General features: G+C 41.2%; 1 protein-coding gene across 7 annotated transcripts in view; it reads right to left on the bottom strand.

Annotated features, from left to right (window-relative positions):
- Nucleotides 1–21712, bottom strand: part of SETBP1 (SET binding protein 1) — a 261023-nt gene that overhangs the window by 8222 nt on the left and 231089 nt on the right. For all 7 annotated transcript variants that reach the window (XM_083818164.1, XM_083818159.1, XM_083818160.1 and 4 more), the window contains one exon: nucleotides 3283–3450. In XM_083818164.1, coding sequence (XP_083674290.1) covers nucleotides 3283–3450 — 168 coding nt within the window. The remainder of the gene's footprint in view (nucleotides 1–3282; nucleotides 3451–21712) is intronic.

The following is a 21712-nucleotide window of genomic DNA, read 5'->3' as shown; positions in this document are numbered from 1 at the left end:
CCTAATTCTCTGAAATCAACTAATACACAGTTAGGGGTAGATAGCTACTCTTATATGTAAATCTGTGAGCTGAACACTAAATGTCTTCCTTCATGTTGTTGAGATAACTTTCTTGCTATCCTAAAATTTTGCAAGCTGACAGAGCCTTTCCTTTTGGACTGAAACTCATTCTCTCTTAATTAAAAAAAAAAAAAAAATGTTGTTCTGTGCTGGCTTACTGTAGTAGTTTTTCTTTCATAAATGCTTTGGGGTGTTTATGACTTTCCCAGGAAGCTTGTTAGAAACTATTAATAATGCTTTTGCTTTTCTTCCTAGCAAGCTGCTGAACTCGCATGCTTTAGAAAATATTTAAATTGTGTTATATAGTCTGCCAATAGTCAGAATACACGTCTTGAATAAGTAATATCCTTTCAAGTCAGGCTTTTTAAAGGTGATATTAGGAAACACAATATTATTTTGACTGTTGAGAGTCAGGGACATCTGATCCTACATTTGGAGAAGGGAGGCTATGTGGAAAGGAGTCTGATGGGTCTGCAGGGGGAAGATTTGATGAGGTGTGCATATGACAAAATATCAGGGAGATATGCCAAAATAAACCACTATTGAAGTGAGAGCCATTAGGTGTTATCAACTCATCTGGAGCTCTTGGTGAGCATTCTTTGATATAAAATATTTTGCTATATTGCCATGTGATATACTGCTCTGCTGAAAACCAAAGCTAAGTACTAATCTTTTCCATTTTATCCAGACAGACCTCTGCCCAACCCTGGACCCAAGTTGGTCTGCTTTGTTTTTAGGCTTTGTTGTTCTCCTCCTGCACATACTTTACTGTTTACACATGGAAACTTTCCTCTGGGAGGAAGACTTTCCCCTATCTTTGTCTGCTGAAATTCATCTTAAAAGGGATGAAGAGGAGGTTGGGAGTAGTAACTGTGTCTGTAGTGTCTGCATATGACATAGGAAGATGGGAATATTCCTCTGAAGAGATGATACAACACAATGGCAACCTTCAGGTGATGGAGTACAAGGAAGAAGACTTTGCTGCCTGGGCATAGTTATCTCCCTTCACCTCCCCAGGCTGCAGGGCCATGTGCTGCCTCTGTGAAGCCCTGAAGCTATTTGGCACAGTCTAGCCCAAAGTGATCAGAAGCTAGAAATACTTGATACGAAAAGCTGACAGAAGAAGAAAAGCCCCCTGAATTTTCTCTTACTCCATGGGGAGGACCCGTTACAGAGGAAATCCTTCTTTCAGAAATATTGCTAGAGCGCGATAGGAGATAGAAGCAGTTTGGTCACCCGAGACACAGAAAATTCAGATAAGCACCAGCATTTCTGGACTTCTGTCTGAAAATGGATGTCTGAGGCTTTCCACGTGCTACCAGAGACAGGCACTCTGCAGTGTCTCCTGCAAACACTGTGTCTCAAATGCAGGCTATAAAAACAAACCGTAAACTTACATGCTGCTGCTGCACATTGCTGCTGCTTTCTGTCCAATCAAACTTTTGTACTTTTCCTCCATCCCTTCCCTACTGTCCAGAAACAAACAACCTACCTCGCTGCACCAGAAAAGCAAGCAGCAGTGTTTGCATTAAAAACAAGACAAAACAAAACAACAAGAACAACAAAAAACTTTGCACATTTAAAATAAGGCACACAGAGGCCCTGTATTTCTCCCCTCCCCATGGTATGCAGATGCAGTGAGGCTGTATCTCATAGGCAGAGACAAATCAAAATGGCCAAGCTGGGACGTCATAGAGGATTGATATAGCTGGAAATAACTTCTGAGGTAATAAGAGAAATCTATACCAAAAATATATGTTTCCAAAGGTAGCTTAAAGGAAGCTGAACAACCCACTCCACCACAGTGGTATTGAACAAGGATATATCAGATGTCTTGGAAGTTCTCCATTGCTCCTCTGACTTTATTCTGCACGGCTTTGGTATGTCTGCAGCACTAAAGATCAATCTTACTGCCTGTCATTCTACATCCCTTCAGAGTTGCCTGAGGCCACTTGCAAGAACATGGCACATAGAAGACTGTTTGCTCAACAGCTGGGCTCAGTTTGTTGACTTCATTCGAATGGAGGAATTTTCAAAGAGCTCTCCATTAATTACAGGAAACTCATAGCACTGTCCTGTTTTCCCATTAACACATTTTCTTTCAGTTTTCACTAAATTATTTCAACATCTGGGCTACAGATAAACCAACAATTTAATTAGACTTCTGAAAACGGAAAGAATGAACTAGGCAGTCAAGCATACACTTTCATCTTGAAACTGATCATAAAATATTTGTGTGCTTTCATTCTCTATTGCATTAAAAATCTATCCTTAGTTTATATATAGGAAAGTATTAAAGGCTAAACAGAGACTCTTGATTTTTTTTACATAAAAATTTATCTTTATAGAGGCCACTTTACAGCATGGTTCCCTGTTTTTCACTATTTATTCAGGAAACTAGAGGAAAATCAAAAAGAGCACACTGAAACAGCACCTTCAATTGCATAATTAGATATGCTATCATTCCATAACTCAAAGATACAAATATCTTTTTGTGAATGTAGAATCAGAGGTTTGACAAGACTAAGAAACTCCTAATGCCTGCATGTAGGGTAACGTACCGTGGGCTCCCCATTCACTGGAAATTAAGACACAATGCAGGATTAATTTCTCTATGCATGCCCCCCCAAAGGCATGATGATGACTGAATGCCTTGGCTCAATTCTTGACTGTATAAAGCTATCACCTTCCAATCTGATTCCAAACAGAAGCACAAAATATAAGTTGATTGAAAAACATGCTACTACTGCTTATTTATTCCCATATATTTTAAATCACTGTTCATTGCCCCAGACAATTTCACATTTGCAAGACAGAATATTATGCTAAAATCACTGAAGTATGCAGAAAGAAATCTCAGCTGCTCCCTAGCTATTCACTGTGTATTCAGCATGTTCATACTACAGGGGTGGGAACATTCAAATAAATGAACAACAGGGCTGAGAAAGCAACCCAAGAGCCTTGCTTCAGAGTCCCCTGCTAGACCATACGGGCTGGTGTTACTTGTATCCTTATTATTGCGCAAGTGGCACTATGTGAATAAGAGATTTGATATGCCAAGATGATAATGATAAGAAAGTGTTAGAAAAAATTACAGCCTGATTATCACGCCAGATATGCGTATTTGCAACTACTGCTCAAATCAAGAAGAGCACATAGTGTTCAGTGCAGGAAGGAAGAAGGTGGAGAAGAAATTGAGGGGATGGAGAGAAACAACTTTACCTGCTTCAGATGTTGCTGATGATGAAGGTAGGAGAGATAATACTGGAGTCGGCATTGCAACACTGTCAACAGCTGCTGGTTTCCTTCTGGTCATCATGTTACAGGCAGAACTTTCCATTTTACTGTGAACTGAAGTCTGGTCTGCTTTTAAGTGGGCTCCTACAATTCCTGGGGAAGGAAACAAGATTTGGATGAATATTGATGGAGTAATTGGACTGGGGAATATCTGGAGATGAGCACTCAGCTGCTGTCTTTGCTACCCCAATATATGTTCATATTTCCCTGCATGTGCCTGGTTTCAAGACCTAATATGGTCTTGATACTAACAAGGATCAAGACTTTTATTAATTTCTAATACTTTTGCTTCAGGAGGTGCTATCGGTGATCTTTATAAACACTGGGAAACCAGAATAACAAACCAGAATAACAATTCTACATTGTTACTCTTTCTTCTGCGAGAAAATACACAAACTTATACATGTTTAAAGACAGACACACTTCCTATCTCTGTTCAGTGAGATTGTCTATTTGTCATCCTTTGCATAGTATGTTCTCCACACAAACTTATATACTTCTCTTCTGCAGTGACTTGACTCAATGTGTGTTTCGTCTGAGTAAGGAGCAAGCATCAGTAACAGCTTCAGCATATAATTCCCTGTCTAAAGAACATTACACTTTTACATAGTTTTAGGAATCCCCTTACTAATAAAAATGTACCTTACAACTCATCAAAGAGGTGGGAGTTTAAAAAAAAAAAAAAAAAAGAGCCCTTTGTCATACATTTTTCTACCAACAGATTCAGTGATGGCATCAAAGTTATTCACACAGGGATTACAAAACGGAATAAATGAATGGTACAAATATAACAAAGAGATCAAATGTTCGAAGAAATAAAAGCTATGCAAGAAAGGCTGGTAGATTCTTCCCTTTGCAATGCTCCTCAAGCTCTCTTACAACTTGAACCTCTTTTTTTTTTTTTCTTTCTTGTAAATGTATCAAATTTAAACTACTGGTTTTGAAACACATATTGCATATTAGATATCTTCCTGACTAATAAATCTGAATGTATATCCACCCATTTATATATAACATTTGTGTGAGTTTGTGTGTGTTTATACATACTGTATTTGCATCTGTAAGTATATGAAAAAAAAAGAAAAAAAGAAAAAGAAAAAGAAGAAATTTATCAAGTGGGAAGTCAGCTAAAATGTCTTAGTCAGTTTTTTTACAGTAGAAGTGAGAGTTTTTGCTGATTTTAGAAAATTCCTAGCAGTTGCTGTTTTATAAAAATGCAGTAATTCTGCTCTCATGAGACTAGAGCAAAAGTCTGGTAGGATGAAGAGCTGGTGTTGTGCCTCTGCTAACTTATGAAAACCTCTCCCAGTCTCTGCAATGCTGGACTTCAACACATTCAGGACAGACACTCATTTTTCAAAGGGAGTCCTTCTTAAATCACTTATTTTTCCAAATCTCACCCTGTACATGGACTACACGGAAAATAAATTAGGTTTTGGCAACTAAATGACATGACAATTCATAACGTCACAGAAGAGCTGAGGCTCAAAGGGACCTCTAGAGATCATCTGATCGAATCCCCTTCTTAAGCAGGCTCAGCTAAAGCAGTTTGTCCAGGACCATGTCCAGTCAGATTTTGAATATCTCCAAGAATAGAGACTCCACAACCTCTTTGGGCAAAGTTATAAGCAACACCAGGTTGGTCAGGCATGAGTTTTGCTCCATAAATCTAAATTGACTATTCCTGGTCACCTTCTGGTATCCTTCATATGCTTGGAAATGGTTTCCAGGATTATTTTGTTGCATCTGTTTCCCAGGGATCAAGATGAAGCTGACCAGCCTGTAGCTCGCTGGATCTTTTTTCTTGTACTTATTGGAGTGACACTTGATTTCTTCCAGTCCTCAGGATCCTCTCCTGATTACCACCATGCTTCAAAAACAATTGAGAGTACTCTCACAATGACACTGACCAGATTCCTGAGCACCTTTGGGTATATCCTGTCAGGTCCCATGGACTTATGTATGTCCAGTCTTTTTAACTGTTCCCTAACTTGATCCTCCTCCACCGGGAGTAGGATTTCTTTCCTCAAAAGTCTCAGGGGCCTGGGATTCCTTAAGTCTGCTCTTACCAAGGTGACCAAGAAGACCAAGGTGAAGAAGACATTGAGTACCTTGGTCTTTTTCATGTCCTTTGCCACCAGTGTCCCCATTTCATTCAGCTCTGTTCCCACATTTTCCCTAGTCTTCTTTTTTTTCTGTTGATGTACCTGCAGAGACATTTTGTGTTGTCCTTCTGCACTAAATAGATTAAACTCCACATAGGCTTTGGCTTTCATGAGCTCATCCCTGCATGCTCAGACATTTTCTCTATATTCTTCCAGATCACCTGTTCCTGTTTTACCTTTTTATTTTGCTTCCTTTTCAATTCTGACATTAGTCAGTAGCTCCTTGCTCATTCATGCAAGTCTCTTGACACCTTTGCTTGATTTGATGTTCATTGTTGTGGATAATTCTTGAGTTTGGAGGAGGTGATTCTTGAAAATCGGCCAGCTCTCCTGGATCTCAATTTTCTCCATGGCCATATCCCATGATTTGATAAGATTTCTCCAAGAAGATTGTGATCCTCCCTTTTGCCTTGTTCCTTCTCTCACACTGAGGTGAACATAAGATTTCTCCCTATCTAAGAAAAGCCTCATCTCCTTTCTGATCAGGTGGTCTATGGCAAGCACCCACTGCAACCTTGCCCACATTTGTCTGATCATGAATCCTGACCCATAAGCGCTCAATTGGTTCATCACACATCCTTAGGCATTGCTCCATGCCTTGCTGCTGCTTTCTTACATCACCCTGCAACCTTTTCTTGACAGCTTGGTCCAATACTTCCTCACTCGATTGTGGGTCACCATCTCTTTTCCCCATCATTTCTAGTTTAAAGCACTCCTCACCAGCTTGGCCAGGCTGTTGGAAAAATATGATTTTACTCCATTTACTCAGGTGGACCTCTTGTCTCCCTAGTGGTTCTCTAACCTTGAGAAGGGGCCCATGGTCATGGAAAAACAAATCCCTGTTTCCAACATCAGCTGCACAACAAATTTCTGACATGCAGGATTTGTCCAGTCTTCTTCAAACACTTCCATCTCACTTGCAGGATTGAGAAGAAAACAGTCCGCATCCCCATGGCCTTGATCACAGCCCCCAAAAACACTTAGCCATGCCTGACATGCTCCTGTACTCCACAACAGTACTGATGGTGCCCATGTGGAAGAGCAGCAGTATTATCAGTCCAAAGGCTGGACAAGCCTTGGCTATCTCTCCACAGTGTCCCTGATCCAAGCTCCAGGCAAAGAAAAAACCTCCCTGGACAGCAGATCAGGTCAGAAGACTGGTGCCTTCATTCACTGTAGCAGGTCGCAACTGCTGTTCTCCTCAGTTGCACCTGGATAGCATCTGGCAGAGCTCCACACAGAGATCCCAGAAGTCACCTAATGACCTTGGAAGAAAGTCTCAGAAGATCAAGAAGATCTCGAATCAGAGCCCAGAAATCTGCCTGTCCAATGTGCTGTGTCTGTTGGCTGCCTCTGCTGGCTGCACCCAGCCTTGCCAGGCGTCAGCTAATGTTTCCCTGCATTTGCAGTCAGAGCTGCTATGAGTGTCCTTACCTTTGCCCTTACATGTGAAATGAGAAATATCAGGAAACCTGAAACCTACAGGTGGTCCCAGAAACTGTGGAAGAGACCTCCGTCAGACTCAGACACAGAAGCAGTACACTGGTGAGGGGAGGCTGAGAGATGAGGGACTACAGAGGCGGCAAGTCTGGGAAAGGAGTCCAGACAAAAAACCTGCAGACTTAATGCAGCAGAATGGGTCCGAAAGCAGAAATAGTCAGGACAGAGAGAGAATCACAGTCAGAGGTCATGGCTTGGTAGAGATATACTGAGGAGTTTTTGCATATTAAGCCACACATTCTTCCAGAGCCCCAAATTGAGTATTAAGCATCTCAAATTGTATCCATTCAACTTCAATCTCTCTCTGCTCAGCTTCTCTATTGCAAATGAGAACAATAATATACCCCTCATCTCAAGAGCAGTGCTGCGAAAATAAAATTATCAACATTCATGAAACATTCATCTATTCATAGCAAGGCTTAGAAATGTGGAATAAATGAGACATGAGGTCACACACTGAATAACGAGAGGAAAATCAAACTACCAAATAGCTGTTCATTAGGTGAGTGCCATACACTGAATAAAGTAATGTCCCATAGAAAAACCGAGGTATTTGACCAGGTAATTATGCCTGTGGGATCCCAGGACTATGGAACTGTGCATATGCAAAACTAAGGTTTTGTCACTCCATAGTGCTTGAGTTTGAGGCTTAACATTATTTTTTCATGAATGTAGTCTGTGGGCAAGAAATGTGCATATGTGGATGTATGTATCAATACACGTACACATATATGCATGTGCATATGGTACATAATAATGCTAACAACCTCATAAATTCAACATCTGGTTCTAATTAAACTGAAGGGCCTATATAAAGAGCTGTATGAAAACATGCAGCTGTAACCTGTTGACCTCTATTGATAAAAAAAAAAAAGTCTCTGTGAAGCTGTGCTTCAACATATCAAGGGACAGTCATTCATTTTTCAAAGGTAATCCCTCACAAACCACTTATCCTCTCAAATCTCTACCTGCACACAGTGTTTGCATTAGGGACCTTGATTTATGGATTCCCACTCCTTGGATGGAGAGGCCGACTTCCTGTTGCCGTGGTTACTTGGATCTTGGTTCAAGGTTAAACTACTCCCAAATCAAAATCAGTGGCAGGCACAGCATCTAACAGCCAGGTTATTGACTACCCTAGGATGCTTAAAGGTCAAAGACCAAAGTGCTGTTTACTGCCTTTGGGGTGAGTCAATATTTTCAATATTTTTATTCTGTTTCTTCTGAAGAAGAAGTTGCTGCTCAATTACCACCTATCTGGGTTTAGCAAGGTCATACAAATCACTGAGGAAAATCCCCCCTCTACAGAAGAGATACAAATGTAATGAATTACTTCAAAGTCTACTTGGCCCAATTGCAGCTCATCACTGGTGAATCATGGTCTCAGCCATCTGTCTTTTGTTTTATGCACTTGGTTTCTTTAGTCTGTAGCACTCACCTCACTGAAATTCACCTCCAAATTCAGGAACAGGAATAATTTATGGATTTGTAACAGCCAATAAGGAAGAATCATCGTGTTTCTTTCCCAGATACCAAAACGCAAACTGAGAATTGGAGGCACCATTGGAAAGCCATGGAGTTTCTCACAAGGCTTTGATTCATGCTGCAGCATGGGAGGTCTTTCCCTCAAGAAGACCAACCCACTTATGTGGCATCATCACCTTTCACTGGACTATTTCTTCCCATTTGGGAAGCCCTGTTTAGGAGGCCTGGCTATGAGATCCTCCCCAGTTCAAACTATATTTGAATCAAGAGAAAATAAATCTTCCATAACACCATCATGTGTGTCTGGGGGAGGGGGTGGGGGGGAGGTGGTGGGGCTCAGTTTCAAATTCACCCCCCTGCCCATGATTCCAGGGATTTTTATTCTTTGCTGCTCCAGAGAGAGGGCAAGTGATGTGCATGGGTGGTCTGATTCAGACCTTACTTGCCACCTTTCTGTTGATCTTTGTGCACTTCCTCCAATTTAGAGCCTGCTTCACCCCTGGAAGACTCATATCTTAACTCTCCTGAGTCCTGCTGATATCACAGACAACAGTGCATGCACATGCAAGTGAGCAATGGGCAGGCAAAGCAGGGAGCAAATCAATCATTATTTGTTAAATGAGAAAGGGCAAAGGGAAAGGACAGCTTCAAAAGCAAGGGCAGACGTACACGAAGGAGATTATCAAGAACCTAACACAATAATGGCATGATTATAAATAAATAATAATGATGATCATAAATAAAAGGGTGGACCAGTAGTAGCACTACTCTAGTTCAAGACAGGCTGGCAGAAAGGCTGTGTATGAGGTAAAACAATACTGATGTAAAATGGGCCGTGTTCTTAAAGATTTATGGGTCCCCTGATATTGTGGATAAAAAAAACTGGTATTCTTCATTCACTGGGTAAGCAACTTATGAGGTCTGGCTGATAATTAATACATTAATTTTAAAGGCCTAGTCTTTATTGTTGTTATTAAGTACTTACATTGCAAGTAATGTGGTCTAGATCCATTGTGCTAGGCTCTATACGAATGGATTAATTAACCATCCTTGCTTTACTGTTAGATCATGCTCACTCTGCTTATTGCATTCATCTGTTTTCTCTCATCTTCTACTTATATGGAAAGGTTCTTGGCCAATGTCCACCTTTTCTTCTTTTATTTGTGTGCAGAACCTAGTACAATGTGCAGCCAGGCTGGAACTCTAAGTGCCAGTTCAAAAGAGATAATAAATATTAATTTGCCATTGCAAAACAGAGAAAATCAGCTGATAAAATTGATCTCTGTGTAGCTTCTGCTAAGGAAGATTTTTCTTCAGAGAGTTCCTTGCATTGAATTCTACACTCCCCACAGATTTCTGGAAATCCAGGGCTGTATTTAAATTGTTTATGCATCCGACCACTGTTATCGGAAAACTCTTAAAATTTTTCTCCTGGTCTCTTTGCACGATGTAGATACACAGTGCAGTTTTACAGGAATGCACATCTAAACAGTAAGTTAGTCATGTTATTTGCATTTTGATAACTGCCCAGTTTTGAATAAAGAACCAGAAGAAGCCTTGTATCTGGCTGAATCTTTTCTGAAGGCTGATTTTAAATAAATCAGTCAAAAGTTTGGCATTGCATCATATTCCAGAAGGGAGAACTGAATTACTATGTGATATATGTAGTTAAGGAAAGTAATTATTCTTCTTAAAGTAATATTATTACCTTTCTAACTTACGGAATTCATTTTCCTGGCTTCTATTTGACGTGTATTATCATTTAAAAATAACTGTACTTTCAATGTACAGCACTGCTTTATGGCTTCGGGTCCTTTTATCTTCCTTCTTTTTCCACCACCACATTAAAAACTTCAAATTCTACCTCTTCAATGACGGATTTTCTACTCTACAGGATGTGTTCCCCTGAATAAAACTGAGTGCCTGTAGAATGAAAAAAAAATTACTCTCATTGCCAACAGGCAAAAATTTAAGACACAGAGACTGCCTTATTTCATTTCAGCTATTTTCTTAATTCTTTGTTATTATTATTATTATTTTTTAAATCAGGATATCTTTAGAGAAAGAGAGAGAGAGAAGGAGACTGAGAAAGCCATCATTAGATAGATCTTCTGATCTTTATCTGCAGTAGCACAGTCAGAAGAGCTAATGCTATGATGATAGCTTTGAAATCTCTTAGGAATTGGATAAAGAGAAGCGATAGTGATGAACTCCCAGCTAATAAACAGAGAGTGCTTATTTCTGCAGAATGATCAATTTCCAGATGTCCTGAGGCTTGTCTGATACAGTTGATTTACTCATTCTCCCTCACTTCACTAATAAAGCTCAAGTCCAACATCAGATTAGAGAAGAGCCAGATTTCTTAAAGGGGCAGGAGGAGGGCTGGCATTGTGGCACGCAAATGCTGGGAGACACACTAATCTCCTCTGCCTCCTCCCATAACCACCAAGCTGTCTTAAACAGCTGCCTTCCTCTGCTGAAATGATACACTTTATCCGCTTTGGGTTAGTACAGTAATACAGACAATTAATTTGTTATCTTGTTAGTGGAAATTTAATGCAATGATCTAAAAGAACTCTTACATATTGTGATAAACTTTAGTGCCTCTAGGGCGCTTCTCTTCCATAGGACTCATTTCACATCCCATCCATTATGTAAATGAGATGTGGAAATAGTTTAGTTCCCCTAATGTATCTGTACACTGATGGATTGCACAAAGTCAGCCCTACTGAAACTAATGAGGTTAAATGCATCTTGCCATTCCTTTCTACTTGGGTGGATCTCTGTGCCTGAGTTCAAGAGGCACGGTGCAAGCCTTTCTCTTCACTTCTTCAGGAAGATAATCGTGTTTGCTGCCAGGGTGCATAGTGGCAACTTCTGTCTACCTGAAGCCTCTCAAGGCGTCCCTTAAGCAAGCTGAGCAGCTGCTAATATTATGTGCAGCTGTGGGGTTGTCTGTAGAGGCTTCAACTCATCTTCCAGGTTTGGGAGTTGGGTTGGGTGCCAGGACTACAGGGAGCTTCAATGGCATTCAAAGTTTGAAAAAGATGTAGCTGTTGGCATTAGTCATTCAAGAACTAAACCCAAGGAGGAAAGGCTAAGAAAGCCTGATTTTGCTCATCATCAGGATGAGTCACAAAATCCCCTTTGCCCCTCCAGCTAAGAGGATGATCAGCTGTAATTTGATTTAAAAGACCAATCTCCCACCTGTTTCAAACCTACATGAGGCTTCCTAGGAGACAGAGTCTTGAGCATTGCCTTTTTTTTTTTTTTTTTCCCTCCCATACTGGTGCGAAAAAGACTCGCAAATCCCATTCCCTCCCATCCTCCTCTGCAGGTCGCCATCAGAAAAACAGAGCCATCCAGAGTTGGCAGACTGCAGAATAAAGGATGTACAGCCTTGGTCATGGAAGATGAAGTGAAGTACACTTGCATGTTCAGTCCATCATGGACTGAAAGATGAAAATGGTTTAAACGCAGCTGGTGGAAGTAGTTCTGATGTCAAGAGAGTACAGGACAGCGACCCAAGGGGGCTGTGAGTGTGCTCATGCTTGGTCTGCTCCAGGCCCTCTGCGTGCCCTTCCCATCAGCCCAGTCCTTCAGCAGGGTGGGACTGGGGACTGAAAATTTGTCATGTCATGTCAAACACATGACATGAGGATTTCCAACAGAACTTGGGGCAGGTGACAGCAATCAATAAATTTAATGAGAGAAAAAGCCAAGGGAAAAAAAAAAGAAAAGGCTAATTCAGAGTCAGAGGCTCCAGGATCCCAGGCCTTGAGGACATGGGTTTAAGCAACAGGGGCTTGTCCATGGGTTCAGAGTCAAACCTTTTCCTGTCCAGAGCCTGAAACTTTAGGTTGAGTAGAAAGTCCCAGTTTACAGTTGCTGGAGGCAGACAGAATCAAGGGAGGCAGAGACCACTAGTGCTGAAGAGATGAAATTTGCTGTGAAATATTTCAGTGGTTGAATCATTGAATACACAGTGATGAAGAACTAACTTCTCTTGTAGAGAGGGAAGGACAAAAATTAAAATCTTTGAAAGAAGTGAAGTGGAAAAAAAAAGTGTTTGAGGAAGTACAGGAGGCTGGGGTGGAAGAGAGAGCTAAAGGTCTGGTTTTTAAGGCATGAAAAGCCATTAGGTATTCTAAGGGACTGAAATAAAATAATAATAATAATAAAAAGACAAACAAAAAAATGAAGGTAGGAGCAAGAACCTGCTTAGAGATGAGTAGTCAAACTGAAATGAACTGTCATAGTGGATGAGGATATGCTCACTGGGGAGGAAGGAAACAGAAGATAGGATTTCTTTCTCAAGAACGCAGCTGAGGAAAGACAGATGGGGGAATTTCAGTCTGTAAGTAATGAGAAAAGTCAAGGGTGGTGTTTTGAGTTGTTGTTTTTCTTAACAACAGGGACGATCATTTTTAAATGTGGCAGATAGAGCTGATATCCCCTAGGCAAATGGAGTTGGGAGCAGTTTGTATTTATCACAGATTAAATGGGACAGTGACAGCTTTGGTAGGAGAGTGCTGGCATGAAGCATGGGCAGAAGAGTCAAGTTGCTGGCGGGGGGAGGATGAATGAGGCACCAGGACTGTGCTGGTGTAATGATGGAGTCATTTTTCAGGCACAACTAGTGTAGAAAAGGTGATGAATGAAATGAGAAGTTAGCAAAATAATTAGCAAACATCTTGCTGAACAAATTCAACTAGGATACCTCCACTGAGAAAAAAGGTTGCAACGTTCCTCCAGAAATGGGCTTAGGTTACCCTGCATATGGATGGGGTAAAAGGCAATTTCTGGATAATGCAAAAACTTAGCTGATATTTTTCCTTTGTTTTGTCGTATTAGCATTATAACGACTTAAGTAGTCCTATGGTGATATCTGTGTGAGAAAAGTAAACGGTTCCAGGGGTGTTGCTGTAACCCAACTGCCTGTACCTTTACACAAAAGGAAAACAAAAGAACCAGCTGAGCACCTCCACCATCCAACTTAGTCCAGAAATATATAAAATGTTCTTTGGAGAGGTCCCTACCTTTCTAGTCACCATGGTCGCTATCAAAGGCAGCTATGTCGTGGTGGTAGGCACAGGTGTGACGAGGATGGGCTGAAACGTTTTCCCTCAAGTCAGGCATGAAGCTGATAAGGGAATCCAAGACTGCTGACATCTCAGTTAGCACTGGGTAGCCTGGTCATTTCATTTTTCTTCTTTATCTCTAATAAGCTATGCCCTGCTTCATACAATGAGAAATGCTCAGAGCATGCCATGCATTTGAAGTAAAATCTCAGCACTTAATGGAGCTCCCTGTATACTCTACAATCTAGGAAACTGTAATGGAGGAGGGTTTTTATTTTGAGAAGGTTTTGTGCTGGCTTTGTTTTAATATCTGAGTCCATTTATCCCACTTTAATGCTGATTTATCACTAAAATGAGTGCTTGCTTTATCAGCACCAGAGATGAAAAATAATATACACTGGGAGCACATACATCGTTCTCCTTTTCTCTCCCTTTCTGTATTTCAGATCAATAGATATGGAGTATTTTTTTTACCTTTCATTCTGAAAACCACAGTAATTGACTGCAATATGAAAACTGAAATCTATTTAAATAGATGCAGAGGTAAGATCGTAAGTGTTATTGCCAATTAACCTCAGTGACAAAAGTTTAATAATTAGCTAGCATTATGGTATATAGTTCTTTAATTGTTTCTATATTCTAATGTAATTCTGGAAAAAGAATGACTTAATGGAGTACAATGTTCAGCTTTATTTTAATAGTTCAGGTTGTACAGCAATATAGTACAGCAATAGTTGCTGTAACTGGACCAAAAACAACCTAGAACTCAGGATTTTTCCTGAAGTTCATCATTTCTTTTGTATCCTACTAAAAAGGTCAGGGATAACTGTTGACCTAAGACAAACTTTAGTGTAAAACCTTTGAATTTTACATTTTTTTTCAAAGGAAAATTCTGATAAGAAATACTTTATTGGGAGTGGTTTTCATTAAAATTCTTGCTGGAGACTGCTTCCTTGAGCATTGAAGGATGGCAGAGAGACCACATGTAATAAGGTCAGAGACTGCCTCCATGGAGTGTATAGACACAAGAAGGGATCTGACTGATGAAGAAGAGGTTAAAGAGGTGAAGAGTGCAAAGTGGAATGAAATAGGGAAATAAATGGAAATAGGAGACAAAGAATAGATTGGAAAGAAGCTGGAGGAGGGAAATCACTTATTACAGACATGTGTGAAAAGCAGACTGACAAGAACCAGCGTAAAGAGCATACTGGGAAAACCCTAAATGCTTTTAACCACTGACATTTGGAGTTATGCTATCAACTTGAATGCTGCACATCTATGTGGAAACCACTCCAAATTTCCAGAGTGCTCTTCTGCATAATACTGGTATAAGCTTGTCTTCATTTTTCACATTTCATAGTGCCTAAACAAGATGTTTTAGGTTCTTTTCCAATTAACTTCCCTCCTGATAAACATATATGCTTATATTACAGCATCAGTCAGACCAAATACCTGGTGTAGAAGACCAGGCCAGGTATATCAGGGTGGGAATACATTCCATTTAAGCATCTAGAAAACTCTGAGAGATCATCATGATGGAGCAAAGATCATACAAGCCAAGTGTTTTTTAATTATGATCCCTTTGCTGGGGTGGCAGAATTTTACTATCACAACGGAAAGATTTAACAGTGGCAGAACCTGCTGAAATTCTGAACCTGACTGAGGTGTTTGTCAAGCCATTGTATGATAGAAAAAAAATTATCTTCAGGAAACTGCCAAGCACAGGCTCTCCAAATGAAAATGCTTGAAATGAAGTTGATACATACTTTATTTGCTCAGCACTCCAGGTCCCAGTAGGGATTTACCTAAGGATAGGTTCTAGTTACAAACAATTGTTTGCAACATCTGGCCTTGCAAGTTTTGCAGAAAAACTAGGAGGAAGAAATAAAAAGGGATCTTATTTACCAGTTTGGGCATGAAAAGCCACTTAAGGTGCCCTTGTTTTCCCCTGCTGGGACAACTGTCCAGTAAGACTGCTCCATCACATCCAATATTTTGAGTTTTGCCTAAAAAAACAAATCTTTGGATTTTTAGTTGTGCCCTCCTGATGTTCTTTATTAATATATGAGAAGAGAATGGGTTCATCTCATCTAAATTTAGGTGGCTACAGTCCAGGTTTCTACATGAGAGCTTTGTCCTAGCTCCTGTTACAGGCAACTGGGATCAAATCAATAGTCAAAAGAGTGGAGGGGGTGATTCATCTGAAAAAGTAGGAGTCTTCTCTATTTCAAGACAAATTACTCTCCAGGCACCACTGTCTAAACTTTCCCCGACTATAATGAAAGTGGAGACACCTAACTCACATAGCTATCTTCTGCTGTAGACACACAGATCTCCGTGAGAGGATGCATCCCCCCAAAAACTCCAGGGCCAAATGTCAGCCTCTCAGGTTTAAATTCCTCCTGCTCAAAAGGAGAGGCTCGAATATGGATGGTGCATCCCTGGGCCAGGAGTGTAAGCTCTATACCGGCACCTGGTTGTATTTGAAATGACCTGAGGTATTTGAAACATCCAAGGGTGGCTGGCAGATATGATAAAGGGCTTCAGGCAAGACCTCTGCCCTTCTGCAAGAGCAGCTGGAGGCCAGGCAGGATATCCAAGGCATCTCAAATGACAGTTGACAACTACATGTGGGCAAATGAATTGAGCTCTGAGCCTTCATCTTTGCTTGTCCCAAAGGCTCTTGTGGGTAGGGAAATATCTCATCATTGCAAATATCCCCTTGTCACCAATGAAGGGGCAGCACAAACATGCCCTGTCAACTCCTTCCTAAATGGGAAGTAACATGGCTGCAATGCAAGGCATCAAAGTATATATGCTATAAATTTTAAAAAAATAGAAATTTCCCTTGTTTCATTAGGATGGATTTGTTACCCAGTGAGAAAACCAGATTTTTTTGTTTGTTTGTTTTCTGTACCATTACAAGGATCTTTTGCTTGATATAGCAAAGAAGAGATTGTTTTTTTTTTGTTTGTTTGTTTGTTTGTTTTTCCTTCTCCTTGTAAACAGAACATTAAAAAAAATCCAACAACCCTGCAGTTCAAAGTTACAGGTGAGAGAAAACCATGGGAACTTACAGGAAACAGCTCTGTTATTGCTTGCACGTAGAGAAGGAATCAATGAAATAAACATAGCCTACCCAGTAGATACAAGTAAAAGTCACCCCTAGTGCATAATTCGCTTCATCTGTGTCTGAAGCTAGCTCATAGCAAAGAGGGCAAAATGTCTCAGACTGATTAGACAACTAACTAAGCTTAACATTTCCTCTCCCTTCTTGTTTATCTTTTCCTCATTGTTCATTTTAGTGATGTGAAAAGGCTCTGGAAGCCAAACTGTCGAGATGCCTTATAGACATGTATCACTTAAATCCAGCTCAACCTCTCAAAAAAGCCTCTAAAGTCCGCCTAAGTTATGGTTAGGTCTTAAGCTGGGCTTCTCCACAGGAATTTCGCTCCTCCCCACAAACAAAAGAGCCATTTCATCTAGAGATGTGAATCCTCACAGATGTGAAAAAAATTCAAAATGCCAATGATGCATCAGTAAAATATCACCATTGATGAAGATTAACTGTTTCAATAAAGGAAAAAAATGTTTAGCAACTGCTGGGCATTTCCAGGGATTGCTGTGCTATTTCTGTATAGCTCTGCGGCTGTTTCTCATTCCAGGAGCTAAAAAAAAAAAAAAAAAAAAAGTCTTCTGTTTTTTTAAATGATCTGGAACCACTTGGCATGTGACTTCTGAAGTGTTTAGCACAGTCTTACAAAAACATCATGAAAATTTATCAGCCTAGGCCCCATATCTACTTGCCTGCCTTGTATCATCAGTCATCATGCTAATGAAAATACTAATGACATTTCAATTGCGTTTCAAGAGAAATGAGCTGCTTCAGCTGAACAGGAATTAGAAAAAAATTAAATTTTTGCATGAAGAGTATATCACTCTCCCTTTTTATTATTAAGAATTAGATGAAGGACTTGGCTTCACCGAAGTCTGGGGTCCCACTGTAGGAGTCACAGTACATATAAGAAGTGGGAAACAGTCCACATCGCTAACCAGAGAAAGGTGTCCAAGCTTTCCTTCCCTGGTCTCCAACCCAATTCCCTATGGCAGCCACCTCCTGAGGGTTATTGCTAGGATGAGTGCAAGCAGAGCACCTTCTCTGGGGCAGGGGGGCTGGAGAAACAAGGAGGTTCAGCTCCCCAGGTGGGACCACATAGCCTTGTATTGCCAGGAAGGAGATGGAGAGATCCCCGGCAGATGAAGGTGTCAGTAGGTGGTGCTGATGCCCAAGGGGTGCAAGCCCTGATTTCACTGCAGCAATGTACCTGGACTGAGTGAAGTATCCTTTCCACTCCTGCAGCTCACATTTTGCCTGCAGATCACACAAATTCATCACACGTACTTTACAAACTTCGCTTGCATCAGTACTAAAAAGTTTCCCACCCCAAAATCATGATGTAATGTTTTCACAACACTGACAAAGGTGGATTTGCCTTTTGCCTAGGGAGGAGCAACCCATTTTGCCTTTCGCTGTGATAAAGGGGGACAATTTGCACATAGAGTGAAACTCCAGCCCTCATCCCATCACAACTTTACAACACCAAAAAATTCCCCACAATCATTCCAGACTTTGCCAATGTTCATCTCAAGTTTTTCTTGTTAACATCTCCCAGTTGCTGTCTTTATCTTGATCCATGAGGTTTTTTTCATGTTATTTCCTCTCCCTGTTGAGGAATGGGAGTAAGAGAACAGCTGAGTGCACATCCAGCAGCCAGCCAAGGTCAGCCCACCATAGTGGGAGAAAGGCAGGGGTGCCCTTTGTAGGGTCTCATGATGGATGCACGTGGGTGCCACGGTCTCACAAAGGAGAGGCTGTGGCAAAAGGTTGTGGCTGCTGTGGGACAGCGAGGAGGGGGACTTGTGGCCAGACATGGCCCCTGCCCTGTGGTTGGGGAAAGCTGCCTGCATGGGTGGGTGAGCTGACTTTGACAACCCAGGGGGTGCTCGCCAGGTCTGATCCTAAGCCATATCTCCAGGCAAATACTTCACATTTTGGAAATTTTGGAATCTTTTGAGAAAAAAAAATATCGTGATGCAATGCCTTTCCTACAAACAAAACGAAACCGTGAAAAACCACAACAATTCCCATGTTCCAATCTGCTCTGCCATGAAACCAGAACAAATAGGCTGCAACACATTTTTAAGAGTTGATTTTAAAACACCCCATCAGAACACAAACATCCCACATCGACAAAGTAATCTCTGTGGATCTCAGTGGGCCTGACCCGCTGCTGCCCTCTTCCTTGTATAGTCATGAATACAAATACAAGGTGAATGCCGGCTGCCTTCTGATCTGGTGACATTTTACACCCATGTTACTGATGTCAACAACTGCATGAGGCAGCAGAGAATCAAACTCAGGATAACTACTTGCAAAAAATAGAAGAGCAGGCTAAAGGCATGTTTCCAAGGAGTTTAGGTATTTCAGAGATGAAGCTTACAAGGCTAAGTCAATCCCTTCCGCACTCCCACATTTACTTAGGGAAAAGCTTTGTACTTACCGTTGCACTATAATTCATCGCTGCAACACATGCTGCCCTATCTCAACATGAGAGCTGTTCTCCCTTCCTGCCATCTCGCTTTGTGAGTGTTAAATCAGTGCACAGAAATACTTCCCCAGCAAAACTCTTCAGAAAAGTTCGGAGACCAAAGCCTGCAACTTTTGTCTCCCATTTGCAAACAGAGAAAATTATGACTTGTGACTTGTTCTGTTCAAATGGTCCTTTCTCTTTTAAGCAAACAAACAAACAGCAAATGGCCTATTCCCACCTGGCATTAGTGCAATGGTATGTTTGAGACTTTAAAAACGTAAAAGTCAAACCATTCAAAATGATGGGTCCCGTAGCAAATGTAACATCATCCCAGGGGTACGTACATAGTGTATGGTATTGCTGCACATGGTATTAACTTTTATGCCTTTTTCTATATGTGCAATGTGGCTCATTTATAGTTGCTCTGGGAACCACTATGTTTACATAAATTTTAATTTCCTGTCTTTTGTTTGTTCTCTTTATCATCTTTCTAAAACAAAATTTTCCTTGTGAATTTTAGTACTCAACCAATTATCCACAGATGGAGGCGAAGGAGAAATGACATCCTCTGATTTTTCCATGTGGCCCTGGCAATATGCCTCCATGTCAGTTTGGACCCATTAAACACCGTGGAGCTCCAGCAGTGGCACTGTTTCTACTAGAGCGGGATTCTTCCCATGGGTCGAGGTGATTTTGTTCTGTTGTCACCTGGGACCTGTCCAAAATCTTCCTGTTCATTTGACATGGACCGTATTTACCGTATCACAACTCATTTTCCGGTTTTTGTTTTCTTCTTAAGTGTAGCTTGTGAACTGAATGAATCTGGTGCCCGGCTTCATAGAACCCCACCTGAGTTATATGTCTCCAGATTTGGGTGCGAAAGCCCTTTGCTACCTGCTCTGATAACTTAAACAAGGTGTTTACAATTGCTGGAAATGTGTCTTTTGTTCAAGCTTGTAAAACTAGTGCCTTAATCGGCAGAGATCTGACCATACCTTGTTATGAAACATTACTATAAAAGATCGAAACCTTAGAGATGCCAGCTGCACAGAAAAACAAACAAACAAACAAACAACAACAACAAAAAAACAATGGTCCAGCTACGGATTAATGCAGTGATCTTCATGAACAGTTAATTAAAATTCAGTGTTGACAGGACCAAGGCTTGCTACTATTTTTTAGGGAAACAAAGAATAACAGATAAAGCCAAATTATAATAGGTCGGTGCAGCAAATCCAAGAAAAATATGGCAGTTCTCGGCAGCTGTGATAGGAATCCTTCCTCTTCTTGAATAATAAAGGCTTTTGCTAATTTTAACCAGAGCCGAATCTGAAAAACCTGCAGTCGCGTGTGACTCAGAGAGCCCCAAGGGAATGGGAGGTGGGGGGAGATATGTGTGTGTGTATGTCTGTGTGTATAATCTAACAGTGCCCAGAGCTTTTGCGATCCTGGACCACTTCAATCGCACAGGCCAGATTCATTAAAAACCCTGGCTACATTCCAGCAGTTAAAATTGAAGCAGCATATTTATTGCATTTTGCTCAAATAAATCTGAAAATGTGTGAATCATATCCCTTGGAGAGATGGGGAGAAGAAGCAAACAATCTCGGGCTCAGGCTCGGGAGCGGGGTATGAGGAAGAACAAAGATGCAGGAGGGTCATCGTTGCAGGGAGCTGCAGGATGCTGGTCGAGTCGGAAGTTTGGGGAGGCTCCGCCGCCATTTTCTAGCCTGGTCTCCGATGCTCTGTTTAGTTTTCTCTGTTTTATTTACACCCGTGCACACACACACACACACACACACACACATGCGTATATTTTAAAGAGCTTCTTAGCTTATGCAACTCCACTCTGCGGTTCTCTGCGGTTTTCCAGATGCTGTTCCTGACGCTGGCACCTCACCCCAATTGCAGCTGCGTTCAGCTGGGATTCAATTACAGCCTGTCTTGCAAAGGCAGATTGGTTTTTCAAAGATAACATATTTTGGGGAGGGATTTTATTTTTTTTTCCTCCCCAAAAGCCGTTTTTATTAAGAAAGGAGAAGCATGACTTGCAGCTTGATCTTGCCAGGTGCTGAATGCCTCCAGACAGGTCCCCAGCACCCTCAGTATTGTTTTACTTCAGCCCATTTTAGCATACAGCGCCCTGCAGGGGTAGATTCTGCCAGATTAAAGTGCTGGCAGAGCAGGATCCAAGCCTGCTGCTCCCCGGGGAAAACTTTCTATCACAAATGGCACATTGATAACCGGTTTTCTCATGACTGATTTCGCAAACTGTAATCAGCTTAAAACTGGCAAACCTAATTATTGATATTTTTTTTGGCCATTCCTCCCCCATGCCCTGAAAGTACTGGGAAAGAAGGGTAGAGAGGCATTATTACTAATATTTCTCCAAGGTATTTTCTACACCATGGCCCTTCCTCTTCCTGAGGAAGCTCTCCCGAGGTGATGCTGTGCAGGTAGGAGCCCGCGGCTTGGCTGGGTGGGATGCAGGAGGTGAAAGGGGGGTCGCTGCTGATCCCTGGCTACTCAGGGT

This window comes from Anser anser (genome assembly GCF_964211835.1).
Source record: "Anser anser genome assembly, chromosome: Z".
Classification (NCBI taxonomy): domain Eukaryota; kingdom Metazoa; phylum Chordata; class Aves; order Anseriformes; family Anatidae; genus Anser; species Anser anser.
This window is presented reverse-complemented; position numbering and strand designations above follow the sequence as displayed.